The 21,016-nt window shown below is 41.8% G+C and overlaps 1 protein-coding gene across 2 annotated transcripts in view; it reads left to right on the forward strand.

Moving 5' to 3' along the window:
- LOC100195713 (protein zer-1 homolog) overlaps window positions 1-21,016 on the forward strand; it is a 76,359-nt gene that overhangs the window by 47,515 nt on the left and 7,828 nt on the right. For both annotated transcript variants that reach the window (XM_014127846.2, XM_014127847.2), the window contains exons 7-13: window positions 325-471; window positions 790-963; window positions 5,709-5,924; window positions 6,060-6,101; window positions 6,406-6,525; window positions 6,727-6,842; window positions 7,164-7,352. In XM_014127846.2, coding sequence (XP_013983321.2) covers window positions 325-471; window positions 790-963; window positions 5,709-5,924; window positions 6,060-6,101; window positions 6,406-6,525; window positions 6,727-6,842; window positions 7,164-7,352 — 1,004 coding nt within the window. The remainder of the gene's footprint in view (window positions 1-324; window positions 472-789; window positions 964-5,708; window positions 5,925-6,059; window positions 6,102-6,405; window positions 6,526-6,726; window positions 6,843-7,163; window positions 7,353-21,016) is intronic.

A 21,016-nucleotide genomic window follows, 5' to 3' on the forward strand; every position in this document is an offset into this window, starting at 1 on the left:
TAAAAATCAAGATGAGCATTCACGTACCTGCTGCGTTTTGGTCCTCCATTTCTACCAACGACAACCGTGACACAATCCTATCAATCAATCAATCCCTCACAAGCTAGTATGCACACAACATTTTATTCAGGAAATGTACTTCTAGTTTTAACCATGTTAATTTTTTGGGTTCTGATGGGGTAGGACAGTTGAACTAAGCTCATGAGGCATGCATAATTATATTTTTCAAGAATCAATGGGTATATATCATAAGTCAAAATAATATATGTAGCAGTTGATGATTGCCCCTTAAGTACATCATCTGTCTATCATGTCTGTGTTCAGGTCACAGGCTCTAAGAATGAAGACCAGGTCCTGAATGCCATCGAGGTCTACACAGAGTTCCGCCCGGAGCTGGCCCACCGAGCGATCAACCAGCTGTTTGATATCGCCAGGATACAGCATTGCAGCCAGCTATTGCGGGCACTGCAGGTTAGGGGCCTTTTTGGTTTAAATTGAAGTAGGGTGTCTCAGCATTTCTCTTCAAATAAATGCTTCTTTAATGCTTTAGATAGCATAAGAGCCCGGACATTTGTTTACTTATCACACCTCTGTGGTTTTCTGCTTTATAAATGAAAGTCGCACACTCCTTTATAATTTTGCAGTGAACGTCAAAGAATAATGGAGTGTGCGGCTTTCTTTTATATTTCTCAGTTACCTGTATTCCTATTCAGCACCTCAAGGGTTTGCGTTCTTTATTCCTAAACCCCCCTTGTGCTATAACCCTTCTGTCTTGTCGTGATCAACCAGCTGGTGATCGCTGCACTGAAGTGCCACAAGTACGACAAGAGCGTCCAGGTGACGGGCAGCGCGGCCCTCTTCTACCTGACCAACACAGAGTACCGCAGTGACCAGAGTGTGCGGTTGCGCCGGCAGGTCATCCAGGTGGTGCTCAACGGCATGGAGCAGTACCAGGAGGTCACGGTAAGGTCACAGGGAAGGGTCCAGACCTGGGTTCATTACATGTGTATTTGAGAATCTGGTATTTAAAATGCTATTTCTGTGTATTGGAGTTTTTTAAAAATATATATACACAGCTCAAAACAAGTAAATTTATTTGAGTATTTGAATGGTTATTTGTAAAAACCAAATAATCTGCCAAATTGTATTTCACAAAACCTTTGTTATAAGCAGAGTTTGAAGGAAAAATATTAATTGGCAAAGAAACTACAGGCCATGAGTAACTTGGTCAAAAGAATGGCACTGATTGGCCTATAGGTGGCGCTGTTATAAGCAGTCTCACTTAAACCCTCATCCATCACCTGTTTGACCGAGACACTTCAAACTTTGCATGTAGGTGTCTCATCATGCTGAACAAATTAAATGTACCTCTGGTATATCTCTTAACTTATGAACCATAGGGCCAAAAGACACCAAATGTGGAATGTACAGTGCATTTGGAAAGAATTCAGACCCCTTGACTTTTTCCACATTTTGTTACGTTACAGCCTCATTCAAAAATGTATTTAAAAAATATATATATTACTCATCAATCGACACACAATACCCCATAATGACAAAGCAATTTTTGGGGCAAAAAATACAATTTAAAAAATGAAATATCACATTTACAAAAGTGTTCAGACCCTTTACTTAGTACTTTGTTGAAGCACCTTTGGCACCAATTACAGCATCAAGTCTTCTTGGGTATGACGCTACAAGATTGGCACAACTGTATTTGGGGAGTTTTTCCTATTCTCTGCAGATCCTCTCAAGCTCTGTCAGGTTGGATGGGGAGTGTCGCTGCACAGCATTTTTCCAGGTCTCTCCAGAGATGTTCGATCAGGTTCAAGTCCGGGCTTTGGCTGGGCCGTCTAAGGATATTATGACTTGTCGCGAAGGCACTCCTTCGTTGTCTTGGCTGTGTGCTTTTGGTCGTTGTCCTGCTGGAAGGTGAACTTTTGCCCCAGTCTGAGATCCTGCTCCAGAGCGCTCAGTGTAACGACGGTCGTCAGGAATGGACCAAGGCTCAGCGGGTTGAGTGCTCATAATTAACTTTAATGAAAACACTACTACAAACAAAACAAAACGATGGACGACGAAGACAGACTTGAAGGCACAAGACAGCAATTCAAGTGACAACCTCCCACAAATTACAAACACAAACACACCCTAATATATCGGACTCTCAATCAAAGGCAACACCTGCCTTTAATTGAGAGTCCACACCCCAATTAACTAAACATAGAAACAGACTAACTAGAAAGAACATAGACTAACAGAGCAGTGACCAAAAAACCCCGGAATACATAAATCAACTACCCTCTACATAATACACACACCCCGAACCACATAAACCAAATACCCTCTGCCACGTCCTGACCAGCCTACACTAACAAAATAACCCTCATACTGGTCAGAACGTGACACTCAGGACTTCATCAAGGATCTCTCTGTATTTTGCTCTGTTCATCTTTGCCTCAATCCTGACTAGTCTCACGGTCCCTGCCACTGAAAAACATCCCCACAGCATGATGCTGCCACCACGCCACCACCATGCTTCACCGTAGGGATGGTGCCAGGTTTCCTCCAGACGTGACGCTTGGCATTGAGGCCAAAGAGTTCAATGTTGGTTTCATCAGACCAGAGAATCTTGTTTCTCATTGTCTGAGAGTCTTTAGATGCCTTTTGGAAAACTCCAAGCGGGCTGTCATGTGCCTTTTACTGAGGAGTGGCTTCCGTCTGGCAACTCTACCATAAAGGCCTGATTTGGTGGAATGCTGCAGAGATGGTTATCCTTCTGGAAGGTTCTCCCATCTCCACAGAGGAACTCTGAAGCTCTGTCAGAGTGACCATCGGATTCTTGGTCACCCTCCTGACCAAGGCCCTTCTCTCCCCACTGTTCAGTTTGGCTGGGCGGCCAGCTCTAGGAAGAGTCTTGTTGGATCCAATAATAATGGAAGCCACTGTGGTCTTGGGGACCTTCAATGCTGCAGACATTTTTTTTGTACCCTTCCCCAGATCTGTGCCTCGACACAGTCCTGGCTATGGGGCTCTACATACAATTTCTTCGACCTCATGGCTTTGTTTTTGCTCTGACATTCACTGTCAACTGTGGGACCTTATAGACAGGTGTGTGCCTTTCCAAATCATGTCCAATCAATTGAATTTATCACAGGTAGACTTCAAACAAGTAGTAGAAACATCTGAAGGATGATCAATGGAAACAGGATACACCTGAGCTAAATTTTTCGTGTCTCATAGCAAAGGGGCTGAATACTTATATAAATAAGGTTTTTCTGTTTATGTTAAATACATTTGCTAAAAATGTCTAAAAATGTTTTTTGCTTTGTCATTATTTGGTATTGTTTGTAGATTGATGAGGGGGGGAAAAAACTATTTTAATCAATTTTAGAATAAGGCTGTAACGTAATAAAAATGTGGAAAAAGTCAAGGGGTCTGAATACTTTCCGAAGGAACTGTATACATTTTACAGACCCTACTGAGTATTCCCTACAAGTATTTTATTTCTGCACCCAGAATAGTTCTTGCTCTAAGCCAATATGTATTCCATATACAATGATTTGCTTTGGGGCATTTATTTGGCATTGGAACAGGTTTTAAAACCCCAATTTAATTAAAATGTCACTTAAATATGAACAAATGTTGACATTTTTCTACTATTACTTGGGTAACTTTTATTTGGAAAATATCCATAATTCCATGACCCGGGAAGTTATTTTTTTGTGTTGCTGACGAGACGCTGATCATGTGACGAGTTCGCAAATCAAATGCCCCACTTGTGCTGCCACAGGACAGCGAAAAACAAGTAAGTGAACTTTTATTTATTACAATTTAAGTTAGTTTGTATTAGTTAGATTACATTACAAACTCAATCGTTATTTCAATAAATTCGGTGACTTTACAGCAATTGCTAGCTAGCTGAAATTTAGTTAGCTAGTAGGATCAGCTAAATACAAATCCCCCTAAATACAGCCATGTCTCATAGTCACGTCATGAGATTTTTAAATGAAAGAGGAATGGAATAATACGAATGGAATGCAGTTTCCCATATTCCCGTTTAGAGTTTCTGTCGCAGCATAGAAATGCCCTTATCCGGATGATGTGACAAAGGCATTTCCTAACAGACCTAACTTTCTTTGTTATTACTTTAAGGTTGGAACCAACATGCAGCACCTTCAGCAGGAAGAGAGGCAAGAACCGTTTGTCCGCCAGCTCAGAGACAAGCTACACTATTCACAGCCCTGTCTAATGTTCAATGTAATTAATTGCATTTCTGGACTTTATAAAACTTCATGTATTTGTATTGTTTAAACATTTTGCAAATTAAAGGAAATGCATGGCTTAATAAACATGTATTTAATGTTTATTTGTTTTAGCTGTTAGTGATAATCCCTAAATGTTAATACATTTGTTTACATCATTAAGCCTTTTTGTATGCGTTATGAACGACCAAAGGTGTCTGATCTTATAGTAAGTACAGCGTCATATGATACAAGGCATTTAGGTATGTGTTATAAATGATCAAAGGGGTCTGACTTCAAATTAAGTACAGCGTCATGCCTTAGTCTTTGTGGATGTGTTATGAATGAATGAAGGTGTCTCACTTCAAACTAAGTATTGCTGCATAAAAGTGTCAATAAATAGGTTATTAACATTCTGCTGATTTATGAAGGTTCTCTCATGATCGACAGGTGTGAAAGGTATTTAAATGGGTTGATGGACCTGCAAAGATTGTGTTTGCGCGCCAAAACCAAGATGATTTGGAGTAGTCCAACCTGAGATTACCGCACCAGGTATTCATTCCTCTTCTGTTCCCATGCTGGCGACCAGGGCTTGATTACAACCTGTTGCAATGGTGCCAACATTTTGTGGCTGATCTTTCAGTGGGGGAGTGGGTGATTGTGTCAAAGACTGCACATATAAGCCTGGATATCAGAGTGACCTTACTGAGTAAATTATTTGTCATCGTCACTACTTAACAAGGTCAAAAAGTCATAGTTATGGCAAAACCCTGCCCATTTCCACAATGTATCTTCTTAAAATGTGATTTTAAACCTAACACTAACTAATGAAGACCAAGTTTGATGTGTTGGTCCACCAGACCTTCCACGCATTAGGGTGGAAGTGTCTGGGAACGGGATTAGGTCTAATGTGACTAACATGACATTACTTTAGAGCATTTCCCATCCTTTTGCACAACATGTCACCCTTTATAAAGCACATGTTTATATCATATTCAACATAGTGGGTTATGTCACATTTGACATTGGAGATTGTCACAGTTATGCCACATTTATGAAGCATGCATACGCTTATATATGCTTTTTAACACATTTATGTAGTGCTTATGAAGGGATTATAAAGGCTTTATGAAGCCTTTATAAGGTGAAAGTCATTTAAAGCGGGACCAAACATTCAAATACTTGTCTTTTCAAATAAAAGACATCTGAATACTTACTTCGAATGTACGTGAAATTGAGATATTTTAAAGAGTATCTGAACCCTGGTCTGGAGGGGTCAACTGACCCATCACGCCAACCAACATGTCACCCTAGTAGTCTCTTCCCTTCTCAAGTTAAAGCAAAGTTTATTCCCTTCACAAATTTTAAAGGAATGGATTGGTATAAACTAAGGCTGAAGGAGTTTCCACCATATCCCTCAACTCAGCTCCCCCTTTCCCCCCTCCTCACCAATCTCCTACCCAGGTCCAGAGGAACTGCTGCCTGACACTGTGTAACTTCAGCATCCCTGAGGAGCTGGAGTTCCAGTACGGCCGGGTCAACCTGCTGCTGCTGAAGATCCTGGAGCCAGCCCGGCAGGATGAGTCCATCCAGCGCATCGCCGTGCACCTCTGCAACGCCCTGGTCTGCCAGGTGGACAACCACCACAAGGAGGCTGTGGGCAAGATGGGCTTCGTCAAGGTAGGGAAGACTGATGTATCCATATACTTATACACAGATTCATAGATTCTCTCTCTCAAACACACCCCGCAGTAGGTTATTGATGCTTCGTGAAGTTGTCACGTATGATTTTCATGCTCACTTTTCTTTTCTCAGACAATGTTGAATCTCATCCAGAAAAAGCTACAGGACAGGATGGTGAGTCTCATTTGGATTATTTCTTGTGAATCAAAAATCCATATTTTAGGCATCCCTACCATTCTACAAGTCTGAAATGACCTGGCAGAACCTGTAAAACTGGATTGAACCACATCACATTTGGATTGTGATGAGTCTTAGCTCATTCCAGACCTAATAGTATTTTTACATGCAATCCTTAAGGAAACATTGCGTGTTAAGCCAATTCAAGTGAATTGTGTCGAATGGCATTGCCTGGCAGGCTACCTAGAGTTCACTTTGGATAAAAACAAATACCAACCACATTTTTTTGCTCTTTCTACAGTGTGACCAGGTGATGGAGTTCTCCTGGAGTGCCCTGTGGAACATCACTGACGAGACGCCAGACAACTGTCAGATGTTCCTTAACTGCAAGGGCATGGGCCTCTTCCTGGACTGCCTGAAGGTTAGCACACCTCAGGGATTTGTTTAAATCTGCAACATAAACTCAATCTCTCATCTCTCTTTTTTCTTCACCTGAAGGGTTCTGTTCTGTCAGGGAATGCTAGGTTTTGCCCCTCAAACAGTCTTTTCCACTGAAGATTCTCGGTCTCATCATCCTGTGTGTTGCTTTTGAATGTCCTCTTTGTCCTCCCCTGGCTCTCAGGAGTTTCCAGACAAGCAGGAGCTCCACCGTAACATGCTGGGCCTGCTGGGTAATGTGGCAGAAGTGAGAGCTCTGCGACCACAACTCCTCACCCCACAGTTCATCTCTGTCTTCAGGTAAGAGAAGGTCCTTTGTCTATATTAAATGGTTAAATGCAGTCTTGTCTGATCCTGCTGCTATCTTGGACCAGAGGCCGTATGTATCAAGCATCTCAGAGTAGGAGTGCTGATTTAGGATCCGTTTTTCCTTTTGGATCACAGTGAATAAGATTACATTGATAGGGGGGACCCAATCCTAGATCAGCACTTCTACTATGAGTCGCTTGATGCATACGGACCCAGGTTCGTCTTGCAATAGAGATTGCAATACTATTGACACTAACCTGGATAAATAAAGCTGGATTCTGCTTTGCTACTGTGAATGTTCTCTGGTGACAGTAACCTGCTGGACAGCAAGGCAGATGGGATTGAGGTGTCCTATAATGCGTGCGGGGTGCTGTCCCACATCGTGTTTGATGGGCCAGAGGCGTGGGCCATGGAAGAGCCACTGAGGGACACGGTCATGGACAAGATGATGGACGCTATCCAGAGCTGGGACGTCACCTCCCGCCGGAATATCAACTACAGGTAAACAGAGAGCTCAATTGAGATGGGCCTCTTGAGACACAGCGGTGGCCGCTGATTGGCTGAATACCCAAGGTGGTTGGAGTTGTCAACAAAGCAGCATGACAGAAATATGATGCCAAGTTTTCGAGCTACCGATAGTTTCTTTGAGAAGATATATAAAGCAATCTTTGCATTTGAATAACAGCATAAATACACCTATTTCACGTTGCATGTTAAAAACCGAATTACCACTGCTGCACCTGCTGCCACTGTTTCGAACAGATTAGATTATGCTATTTAGAAAGAGCAGCCAGCTCACGAAAGAATGAATGCACCAGGATAGCTAGCTAACATAATGTCACAAAGCATAATGCGCTAGCCAGTTAACTTTCATTCTGAAATAACTTCTAATTTCCGAGTTAGTCAGATATTAGTTTTGAAAGACTTGAGTATGACATGAGAGCTAACTAGCAAGGAGCTAGCTAGCTAGCTGCTTATCAAAAGTAGATAGCTAACTGGTTAATTTGACCAATAAATCAACCAAACTATTTCAAAAATGTTCTGTAGCTGGCTAATTCATTTGGTAATGCTTTGTGATACACCTGGTTTATGCTGTTTTAGTCCACACAACATGTCGCCCTGTCACCTACAGTAAAACCTTATAAACAACATCAGGGGGAAACAATAACATTGGCCATGCTTTTTGTTCTACCAGATCCACGATGAGAAGGTTCTAGCTAGTGTATCCCCTGTCCTTGGACTCTGCTTGGATGTAGTTGATCCGTTTATCAGGTCCCAAGCTCTCATGACTGTTATGATTATTTATTTACAAGTTACTTACAATTATCTTTTTGCTTTAGGGCCATCTGTACCTGATAAAGCAGATCTAGTCTTACGTGCAGAAGTAAGTCATCTGGCGCGAGAGACTCATTGGGAGGAAGAGAGTAGCGCAGACCCAGAAGTTCTGACTGAACGGATGCACATTTGAGCACCCCGGACGGTCCATTTACTTTGTGCTGTTATAATTTATGCTATGATATCCTGCGATTTCATTGGGGCAGTTCCCCCTCATAGCAAATAGCTGGCAAATCAAATCAAATGTATTTATATAGCCCTTCTTACATCAGCTGATATCTCAAAGTGCTGTACAGAAACCCAGCCTAAAACCCCAAACAGCAAGCAATGCAGGTGTAGAAGCACAGTGGCTAGGAAAAACTCCCTAGAAAGGCCAAAACCTAGGAAGAAACCTAGAGAGGAACCAGGCTATGAGGGGTGGCCAGTCCTCTTCTGGCTGTGCCGGGTGGAGATTATAACAGCACATGGCCAAGATGTTCAAATGTTCATAAATGACCAGCATGGTCAAATAATAATAATGATAGTAGTTGTCGAGGGTGCAACAAGTCAGTAACACAAGAGTAAGTGTCAGTTGGCTTTTTCATAGCCGATCTTTGAGAGTATCTCTACCGCTCCTGCTGTCTCTAGAGAGTTGAAAACAGCAGGTCTGGGACAGGTAGCACATCCGGTGAACAGGTCAGGGTTCCAGCAGTTCTGGGACAGCAGGTCTGTGACAGGTAGCACGTCCGGTGAACAGGTCAGGGTTCCATAGCTGCAGGCAGAACAGTTGGAACTGGAGCAGCAGCACGGCCAGGTGAACTGGGGACAGCAAGGAGTCATCAAGCCAGGTAGTCCTGAGGCATGGTCCTAGGGCTCAGGTCCTCCGAGAGAGAGAGAGAAAGAAAGAAAGAGAGAAAGAGAGAATTAGAGAGAGCATATTTAAATTCACACAGGACACCGGAAAAGACAAGAGAAATACTCCAGATGTGACAGACTGACCCTAGCCCCCCGACACATAAACTACTGCAGCATAAATACTGGAGGCTGAGACAGGAGGGGTCAGGAGACACTGTGGCCCCATCCGATGAAACCCCCGGACAGGGCCAAACAGGTAGGATATAACCCCACCCACTTTGCCAACGCACAGCCTCCACACCACTGGAGGGATACCTCCAACCACCAACATACCATCCCGGGACAAAACAATGGAAGCAATGTTCGCATGACCTATGTGCCCACGGAGGCGGAGCTGGCTGTCACTGAGGGGCAGAGTAGTACAGTGCATTGGGAAAGTATTAAGACCCCTTCACTTTTTCCACCCGTTGCTTTGGGAATCGAAATTGAGCTCAGGTGCATCCTGTTTCCATTGATCATCCTTGAGATGTTTCTACAACTTGATTGGAGTCCACCTGTGGTAAATTCAATTGATTGGACATGATTTGGAAAGGCACATACCTGTCTATACAGTACATTCGGTAAGGGAAGACCCCCATGAAATGGACAAAAATGAATGGCATCTTATTGGCATTGGGCGAACCATATGCACAATCACAAATACCACTCAAATGGACGGCAGTTCATCAAAACCATATTTTAAGCGGAACATGGCAAATGCCAAGTGTCATACTCCAAAAATCCCAAAGATGGCGAGCGTGTTCCACCGCAGATTTTCATATGGGAAATGGTCACAAAGTCAGGTCCCAAAGGTGAAATTTTCAAAATCTCATTTTCTTCTCCAACATTTTTAAACCTCATAAAAAGTGTGGTTTTTTTGCACAATTTTTTGAAATGTTTGATTTTTATGGATATACATTGGCAATGGACACTGTCAACTTGCAGAAGAGCATGTTCACACTGACAATATAGCATATGTGTAATGAACACTGTCCATTTGGTGATGGAAAATCCCTCATTAAATACATTGGAAATGTACAAACATAAACTGTCCATTTGCAATGGCTTACAATGGGCATTTACCATCATGAATTGGACATGCTCTAAAATATTGCAGAAATGCCCAATAGACTGGCTCTTTGAACTCGGGATGGCCGAGCAGTTATAGTGGTTCCTCTCCATCGCTCGTTGGTGTTGATTTCAGCCTGTCCATTTGCTGATGGAAAATCCATCATTAAATCCATTGGAAATGTACACTGTCCATTTGCAATATAAAATGTACAATGCCAATATATTATACTGCCATCAAGTCAACCATCAGTCAATAAGATATCATACTGACACCAAACTCACTTTGTCCAACTCTTTTAGAAGCCAACTATCACATATTTCAGAGCCGACCCATAATTCATAGCGCCTTCTGTTAAAACCATAAAAAAAAACTTCAAAAAGATAGTTACATTCGAGCTGCGGGTCCAGTTCTGACATTATGTGTAGACCTAGCTGAGGCAACCCCGAATCCTGAGTCGATAGGTCATTCGGAGACCGAGCAGTGACCTTAATTAGTGCTGAAAATTTACTTTTTCCAGGCGTTGCTACGGGGTCCCTGAAAGCGCTATCAGACAGAAACTTTAGGGACTGTCTCTATAGGCCGAGGCTGTTTCAATGCACCTAATCTTGTGATTCTGGGACTTTTCTAAATCTTGTCATTTTCGCGAAGTTCAAAATGAATTGAAGTTATTGCAAATGGACGAGGCTGTTTCTCGGCCTGAGAACCTTCTAGAGCCACATAACTCACCCTGTTTTCACTGTTAATTCCACACGGCCAAGGTTAGGCTTGCATAGATCGGGAAGACCTTAGGAACGTTCCTGTGGTTGAATTGTGCTTCTAGCCTTAACAGTTCTGCCACTGTCACCCAAAAGTACCTCAAATGTAGGTCAGGCTTCATTTTGGGCCTCATGCTAAGACCTTTCTGGATGTCAATATCTTACCCCAAAAACATCAGAGACAGCTGCTCTTCACACATGCGTCTCTTTATATGCCCCCCAACCATTATCTGGAAATATATTAAATTCAGACTATACATGGATACATAGCACTACCTAGATGGAACTTGAAAGTCTTCCAAAAAGGGCAACAAAAAAAACAGATAATAACCTTGTTTTCTAATATGTACCGGTTCATGAGGGTTGCCTAATCACACACATGACATTTTTGAAAGATGTGACCTTTTTAACCCTTCGAAATAGCCCCTGTGACACCAATTGAAGGCACTTCCAGTTGTCACAGGAAGCTGAACGTAAACACATATCCTCATTGGGGCAGGCTTTTACAGAATCCTAAGTTTCAATATTTAAGTTAACCTCTATGGGCTAGGTGGGACGCAAGCGTCCCACCCGTGGTGCACTCCATCAACAGCAGGTGCATTTCAAGAGCGGCAAATTTGAATCCAAATAAATGTCAAAATTCAAATTTTTCAAACATACAACTATTTTACACCCTTTGAAAGATAAACATCTCCTTAATCTAACCACGTTTTACGATTTCAAAAAGGTTTTACGGGGAAAGCATAAATTTAGAGTATGTTAGGACAGTACATTTACAAGAGTTGTGTGTAATGTTGTGCCAATTCAAAGACAGGCGTCACCAAAACCATAAATCAGCTAAAATTATGCACTAACCTTTTACAATCTCCAACAGATGACACTCCTAGGACATTGTGTTAGACAATGCATGCATTTTTAGTTCTATCAAGTTCATATTTATATCCAAAAACAGCGTTTTACTGTGGCGTTGATGTTCAGGAAATCGTTTCCCTCCAATAACCGGCATTCAAGTCAGCACCACAAATTAAATAATTAAAATTAGAAAACATTGGTAAAATATTATATTGTCATTTAAAGAATTATAGATTTACATCTCTTGAACGCAATCAACTTGCCAGATTTAAATATAACCTTACTGGGAAATCACACTTTGCAATAATCTGAGCACTGCGCCCAGAAAAATACGCGTTGCGATACAGACTAGCCGCCATGTTGGGGAGATCTAAAATCGAAAATACTATTACCTTTGATTCTCTTCATCAGATGTCACTTCCAGGTATCACAGGTCCATAACGAATGTAGTTTTGTTCAAAAAAGCTCATCATTTATGTCCAAAAATCTCCGTCTTGTTAGCACATGATCTAAGCCCGCCGGACTTCACTTCATGAACGAGGGGAAAAAATATATTTACGTTCGTTCAAACATGTCAAACGTTGTATAGCATAAATCATTAGGGCCTTTTTTAACCAGAACATGAATAATATTCAAGGTGGACGAATGCATTCTCTTTTATAACGTATTGGAACGAGGGTACGCAACATGAACTCACGCGCCAGGTGTCTAATGGGCCATCATCGTTCCATGGCTCTTGTTCGGTCAGATCTCCCTCCAGAAGACTCAAAACACTTTGTAAAGGCTGGTGACATCTAGTGGAAGCAATAGGAAGTGCCAAAATATTCCTCAGCCCCTGTGTTTTTCAATGGCATAGGTTTAAAGGTAATACAACACATCAGGTATCCACTTCCTGTCAGAAAATGTCTCAGGGTTTTGCCTGCCAAATTAGTTCTGTTATACTCACAGACACCATTCAAACAGTTTTAGAAACTTTAGGGTGTTTTCTATCCATATGTAATAAGTATATGCATATTCTAGTTACTGGGTAGGATTAGTAACCAGATTAAATCGGGTACATTTTTTTATCCAGCCGTGCAAATACTGCCCCCTAGCCCCAACAGGTTAAGAACTGACTGATTTATAGAGGGTTGAATGCAGTGTTTCTCCACTAACTCCAGGTTGCGAAATCAAAACTCCTTTTAGGGTCAATTACACCAGTTCCGGTTGCTCCAGGAAGCTTAGAATCAGCACAGGTAGTTCTCATAGTGGCCTGATGGATTGTCATCAAAGACAGTGTGATATGGCAATCATAACCCACATAGGCATCAGGTTGAAGTTAGGACAGCAGGCAATGTATTTCAATGGGGAGAGATGTCATTGTAAACTGTTAGAAGAAAACACCCTGTTTTCACTGTTAAGGGTTAATTCCACACGGTCAAGGTTAAACTTGAACAGATCGGGAGGACCTTAGGAACGTTCCTGTGGTTGAATTGTGTTTCTAGCCTCAATGGTTCTGCCACTGTCACCCAAAAGCACCTCAAATTTAGGTCAGGCTTCATTTTGGGCCTACTTTTTTGAACGGTCGCTGCGGTCAGACCAAGCGAGCTACGGTCAAGTGGGGCATCTCGTTGAACTCGGCACGGCCTAGAGACTATGTTGATGGCGTTTGTTTCTCTTTCTTTGATGATTTAAGCCTCCCAATTTTGGGATTTCAGCCCTATTTGATGGTAAAGTTCACATTTCCCCCTTTAGGATATGATGGGGACCATTCAATCGGTTTGTGTTGATATCTGTAGAGGTACAGGTGACCCTCAACATGTGGCAAAAGGAATTTTGAAAATGACTTTCACTGAAGCAGAGTTAGAGCATAAATAACCTGTAAACCCATGCTATCTTTAGGGAGAAACTCGTGTTGTGTCTTTACTATGGATTAAATGATATGACATGCTATTTTATCAAATCAATTCTCTGTAATTAATATTACCTGATTGAACTAATCATGTAAATGTAATTAACTAGGACGTTGGGGCACCACGGAAGAATGTTTATAGAGCTGTTGTCTTCCGAATAAACTCTTAAGACCTGGTAATCTTTTATATCAATAGCAGTCAATTATTAATCGTCACCTTATTGAGTCTCATCTGAATGTCATAAAATTCTTGGTTATCTTCACAAACCCTGGCTAACAAGTTGAATCAGCAACACAAAATTTTGTTTAATTATTTATTTACTAAATACCTAAATAATCACAGAGATTTACATATACACAGGATGGATCATACATTGATTACTAATCATGTCATAGAAGAAAACATCCCTAGTGGATGAAACCGATATGACGGCTGGTTACACAAAGAAAGGGGGTTGGGTTTGAATGAAAGAGCGGGAAGACTGAGGAATGAAGGTCCGATATGAAAGACTTTTTGCACGGTCGCTGTGGTCAGACCGAGCGAGCTACGGTCAAGTGGGGCACCTCGTTGAACTCGGCACGGCTTAGAGACTACGGTGATGCCATTTGCCAACACTCTCAGTGTTGATTTCAGCCTGTCCATTTGGTGATGGTTTATAACTGTTTAAACTAATTGGAAATGGACAAAAGTCAGCCATCTAGTCAGCGTCCAGCAGTCAATAAGATATCATTCTGACACCAAACTGATACATACTGACACCAAACCCACATTGTCCAACTCGTTTAGAAGCCAACTATCAAAATTCACAGCGCCTTCCGTTAAAACCATAAAAAAATATTCAACACGTAGTTACGTTCTAGCTGCGGGTCCAGTTCTGACATTATGTGTAGGCCTAGCTTAGGCGACCCCGAATCCCAAGTTTCGGCTCGATAGGTCATTCGGAGCCCGAGCAGCGACCTTAATTACTGCTGGAAATTAACTTTTTCCAGCCGTTGCTACGGGGTACCCGAAAGAGCTATCGGACAAATGTTAGGGTCCGTCTCTATGGGCCGAGGCAGTTTCAGTGCACCTAGTCGTGTGATTCTGGGACTTTTCTAAATGTCGTTATTTTCGCGACGTTCAAAATGAAGTGAAGTTATTGCAAATGGACAAGGCTTTTTCTCGGCCTGAGAACCTTCTAGAGTCACATAACTCACCGTGCACTACCGACCACATTGACTATGTGTGTGTGTGTGAGTACAGAAAATCACAGAAATAACGTAGAGCTCCGAAACCCGCCTTAACGGTTTCGCCTTAACACATCGCAACTGGATATATAACTGTTTGGGGGGGAAAACACATTTGTTTAACCATCATCAAACGGACATTGTACGATTTCACGTAAATTACAATAGATAAATGTCTGGTTCTATTTTTCCTTACACTGTAGGATTATGTACTTTGACGTGAAGTGGTCAAATTAGTGCTGTATTACCGTTTTCAACCTTTAACCTCTCTGGGGTAGGTGGGACGTTACCGTCCCATCAGGCCAACATCCGGTGAAAATGCATAGCTCTAAAATTCTAAATACACCATTCGTAATATTAAACATTTATGTAAATACATGTATCTTACATCATTTAAAAGATTAACTTCTTGTTTATCCAGCCGCTGTGTCAGATTTCAAAAAGGCTTTACGGCAAAAGCATACCATGCGATTTTCTGGGGACAGCGCCCCGCACACACAAGTATTACTAGCATTTTCCAACCAAGCATTAGCGTCACAAAAGTCAGAAATAACTATAAAATAAATCGCTTACCTTTGAAGATCTTCCTCTGGTGGCAATGCCAAGTGTCCTAACTACTTAGTGAATGTTCGTTTTGTTTGATAAAATCCATTTTTATAGCCTAACACGAAACATTTGTAAACCACTTGCGTCGTGATTTCCGTCTCGTTCAACTTTGGACGAAACATTTGTGGTAATTACACACACAAAGCAAACGTTTATCCAGTCATGGTTGGTTTCATTGCAATCCTCTGGTTGTTACTAACACAACTATACTTGATGGTTCTTTTCCCGGGACGTATTGACCGAAACAAACCGATTTAAAGACAGCAATCAATGACCTCATTGCGCACCAATGGTAGGACCGGTCTATCGTTGATTGACTGTATTTTGGCCCAATAACCACTGATCATCTTGAAATATAGCTTGGAAGATAGCCAATGAGCTAAGGTAAACGCCAATATGTAATGCTTATACGTTCGAAGACCAGCCTTTGTCATAAACTCTGGCGTAAAAGAGGCTCATTCGCCATTGCAAATCCTACTTGATGGAGCCACGAGTGTTACGCATAGCAGTACATAGTCAATAGCATTTTCAGCAAGTTAATATATTTAAATTATGGCTAATAAATCAGTAAAAGCTAAAACAAAGTCTAGGTATACAGATTTAACCCAAATTATAGAGGAAATTGATAGAGAAAGCGAGACCGAGTTGCTTGAGGAAGATGAATCTTTCAGCAAAGCTAGTTTTGACTCCCAGGCGGAAGACATGTTTCTGCATGGAGAGGAAGCCATGCTGGACTGGTAAGTTCTAATGCTAATGTCGTTGTTTGAAATTAATAATATCAAATATTATTCATTTGAGATTTTGTTTTAGATTTTCTTATTTTATTTGCAATATATAAAAATATAATCAGTAATGAAATGTGTAAAGTACACATTGGCTATACTGTGTGTGTGTGTGTGTGTGTGTGTGTGTGTGTGTTATATATTTTTTACATGTAATTTACATAAACATGGAATGGAACAGCACTTCACCATAGTGATTATGTTCCCTGTACTCTATATAATACATATCTGTTTATTTTACGTGTTGATACAGGGCTCATACGTAAAAGTATTCTTACTGATTTTTGTCTTTCATTCACAATGGCAGTGATTCTGATTATGAGCCACCAATGTCTAGGTGTTCATCCCCCTCTGAAGCTGGTTCATCCAGCCGGACCCCTGCTGTCTCCGGCTCCACACCTACCCGGCCATCTAGAGGTGTGAAGTCAGTGACAAAGAAGCGGAGGTGGGGAAGAGAGAAACCTGCAGACAGAGGGCCAGAGGGTCGTTGGCACTCTGTGTTAGAAGACGATGTGGAACCAATTCCACCAGTTTTTAGACCAAAAAGGCAGCCAGGACCTCAACTCGGCATGACCGCAAAGTACAGCCCCCTTCAACTTTTTCAACTGTTTTTCACCTCGTCAGTTGTTGATTCCCTGGTGTCGAACACCAATAAGTACGGGGCTAAGAAGCAGGCAGGAAAAAAAGAGGCATGTCAGACCTTTTCTGCTACCTTTCAATGGTCATTTACATGGGGCTGGTGAAGTTGAAAACTCTAAGGAACTACTGGAAAACCTCAACTCTCTATCAACTGCCTTTCCCCATGACTGTCATGTCTTGTAAAAGGTTTCTGACTATCTCACATGCGCTTCACATCAGTGACCCAAAAGTTGATGGGGAGAATGACAAGAAGAGAGGCACACCAAGGTTTGATAGGCTCTGCAAAATCAAACCTCTCTACCCCAACATCGTTGAGGCCTGCAAGACCTATTTTCAGCCTGCCCAGAACCTGTCCATTGATGAGAGGATGGTAGCCTCAAAGGCCAGAATCAGCCTCAAACAATACATGCGTAACAAACCAACCAAATGGGGTTACAAACTGTTTGTTTTGGCTGATTCTGTGTGTGCCTACACTTGCAATTTTTTTGTTTATGAATGGAAAAACAGTTTTGCTACCAGTAATGGACTGAGTTATGATTCCGTTATGGAGTTATTGGATTTTCAACTGCTGGGGAAGGGCAACAAACTGTTTGTGGACAACTTCTACACAAGCCCTACCCTGTTTACAGAGCTGAGGAAGCGGGATGTGTGGGCTTGTGGCACCATTCGGACCAACAGAGTGGGCTTTCCAAAAACAAAGGTGAACGACATGCCTAAGCGGGCTGAGTGGGGTTCGATGCGATGGATTCGTGAAGATGGCCTGTTCTTTGTAAAGTGGATGGATACCAGAGAGGTGGTCATGTGCAGTACTATCCACAAGTCCTTCAGTGGTGATCACGTCGTCAGGCGTGTGAAGGACGGTAGCAGGGCATGGACCACAAAGAATGTCCCCTTTCCAGCTGCTGTGAAGGACTACAACAAGGGCATGGGAGGTGTGGACCTGTCAGACGCACTGATAGGATACTACAATGTTGTCCACAAGACCATGAAATGGTACAACATTTACATTTACATTTTTGTCATTTAGCAGACACTCTTATCCAGAGCGACTTACAGTAGTGAATGCATACATTTCATTAAAAAAAAATCCCCGTACTGGTCCCCCGTGGGAATCGAACCCACAACCCTGGCGTTGCAAACACCATGCTCTACCAACTGAGCCATCATTTCATTGACATTGCTGTGGTGAATGCCTTCATCCTCCAGAAGGAAATGGCCAAGAGCTGTGGACAGCCCCCCATCTCACAGCTAGCCTTCAGGGAGCTGCTCATCCAGGAGCTTGCTTGCTACAGCAAGTCCACTGCAGCACCTTCTGTCCCCTCTACCTCTGTCCCTTCTGCTCCAACCAGTGGTGTTCACCTGCCCAGATTCATCATTGCAAGCATGAATGTGCCTCAGGGCTAAAAGGGCACAGTAGGGAAATGTCGTTGTGCCCTTTGTCACAGGAAATGCCCCATCACCTGCACCACCTGTTCAGTAACCCTCTGCTTTAAAGCAGAAAGAGACTGCTATGGGCCATGGCACCAGCAGCACAATATTGTGTAGAGGACTGAGGGTCTTCACAATATTGTAAATAGAAAATGTGTAAATAGTTACCCTTGTTATTTTTGATTTTAAAATATATATTTTAGAATTTATTTTTAAAAATATTTTTAATAATAGTTTTTTTGGGGTGTGTTAGAATAGCATTTATGTATTTTGTATATAGTTATTTCCTTCAAAATGTATCACTGTACCAATTCGGCCACTTGGGTACATTTGGGTACATTTGTGTGGGACACCTGGGTGACTTCATGCTCAAGGTCATGTAGCTTGCTCATTTTTGAAGTTATCTGTCTAAAACTTTGCTCAGCTATTGCTGCATTCTTATGTTCTTCATTCAAATCATCCCCAGCACCCTATCTGTATGTTTGGCTGTTCTTGTTCATTTGAAAGATGATGCAGCAACAATAAAAAACTGAAAACGTATGTTTATTTCCTTGTATTTTCTTCTACCAGACCTATTGTGTTATATTCTCCTACATTCAATTCACATTTCCACAAAATTCAGAGTGTTTCCTTTCAAATGATACCAAGAATATGCATATCCTTGCTTCTGGGCCTGAGCTATAGGCAGTTAGATTAGGGTATGTCTTTAGGCGGAAATTGAGAAGAAGGGGGGCTACCCCGAAGAAGTTAATCCCAGAAAATGGGCATTAACTCAAAGAGCGTTGAGGCCTCGACGCCATCTTGTTTCTGGGCTAAAAGTACATTTGGCCAAACCTGTGCTCACCGGGTTTCGTCTTCGAAGTCTTTTCCATTTACGAGAAACGGCCATGTCCATTTGGTGATGTTTTGTCCATTTGCAATAAGCAGCCAGTCTCCATCTGGTGGAATTTTCCAGTACATCTGAAAAATGTCCAAAAAGTAAAAATGTTATAAAGTGGAAACCAAATGTCCGAGATACTTTATTTGATGACTTCCCGGAAGACCGGGCCCTGGGGGATGACCTGAGGCCGTCGGCCTATTTTAATAACACGCGCGGACGTCTAGTAAAGGGACCGTACATTTGCAATATGGAGATCCTCATCAACAATACGGGAAATTCCACATACAAATTCCTTATGTAGAAAAGTATTCAGACCCCTTCACTTTTTCCACATTTTGTTACGTTACAGTCATATTCTAAAATGAATTACATTGTTTTTTTCCCCTCATCAATCTACACACAATACCCCATAATGACAAAGCAAAAACAGGTTTTTCGTAGTTTTAGCAAATGTATTCATAAGTAATCACACCATTTACTCAGTAATTTGTTGAAACACCTTTAGCAGCAATTGCAGCCTTGAGTCTTCAAATCAAATGTTATTGGTCACATACACATATTTAGCAGATGTTACTGCGGGTGAAGGGAAAAGCTTGTGTTCCTAGTTCCAACAGTGCAGTAATATCGAACAATACACAAAAATATAAAGTAAAAGAATGGAGTTAAGAAATATATAAATATTAGGACAAGCCATGTCAGAGTGGCATTGACTAAAATACAGTATATACAGTTGAAGTCGGAATTTACATACACTTAGGTTGGAGTCATTAAAACTCGTTTTTCAACCACTCCACAAATTTCTTGTTAACAAACTATAGTTTTGGCAAGTTGGTTAGGACATCTACTTTGTGCTTGACACAAGTACTTTTTCCAACAGTTGTTTACAAACAGATTATTTCACTTATAATTCACTGTATCACAATTCCAGTGAGTCAGAGGTTTACGTACACTAAGTTGACTGTGCTTTTAAACAGCTTGGAAAATTCCAGAAAACAGGTACAAAAGTTTCTATATCCTCAGTAAAATGAGTCCTATATCGACGTAACCTGAAAGGCCGCTCAGCAAGGAAGAAGCCACTGCTCCAAAACCGCCATAAAAAAGCCAGACTAAGGTTTGCAACTGCACATGGGGACAATGATCGCACTTTTTTGGGAGAAATGTCCTCTGGTCTGATGAAACAAAAATAGAACTGTTTGGCCATAATTACCATCGTTATGTTTGGAGGAAAAATTGTATTCTTCAGCTTGCAAGCTGAAGAACACCATCCCGACCTTGAAGCATGGAGGTGGCAGCATCATGTTGCGGGGGTGCTTTGCTGCAGGAGTCACTGATGCACTTCACAAAATAGATGGCATCATGAGGCAAGAAAATTATGTGTCACGACTTCCGCCGAAGTTGGTGCCTCTCCTTGTTCAGGCGGGTTCGGCGGTCGTCGTCACCGGCCCTCTAGCTGCCACCGATCCACGTTTCTTTTTCCATTTGTTATGTCTTGATTGTTCACACCTGGTTCCCATTATGTTATGATTATTTCCCTATTTATCCCTCTGGTTCTCATTATGTCTTGTGCGTGATTGTTTCATGTTTTGTGTTGGTCGGTTGTGTTAGTGTTGTTATCCCTGCGTGGATTTTTGCAATATTCATTTTTCAGAGTAAATTACGTTATTTTTACTCAGTTCTGTGCCCTGCGTCTGACTCCATCCTCACCTCCACACAACTGACTTGTGACATTATGTGGATATATTGAAGCAACATCTCAAGACATCAGTCAGGAGGTTATAGCTTGGTCGCAAATGGGTCTTCCAAATGGACAATGACTCCAAGCATA

Source organism: Salmo salar, chromosome ssa11 (genome assembly GCF_905237065.1).
Source record: "Salmo salar chromosome ssa11, Ssal_v3.1, whole genome shotgun sequence".
Taxonomy (NCBI): Eukaryota; Metazoa; Chordata; class Actinopteri; order Salmoniformes; family Salmonidae; genus Salmo; species Salmo salar.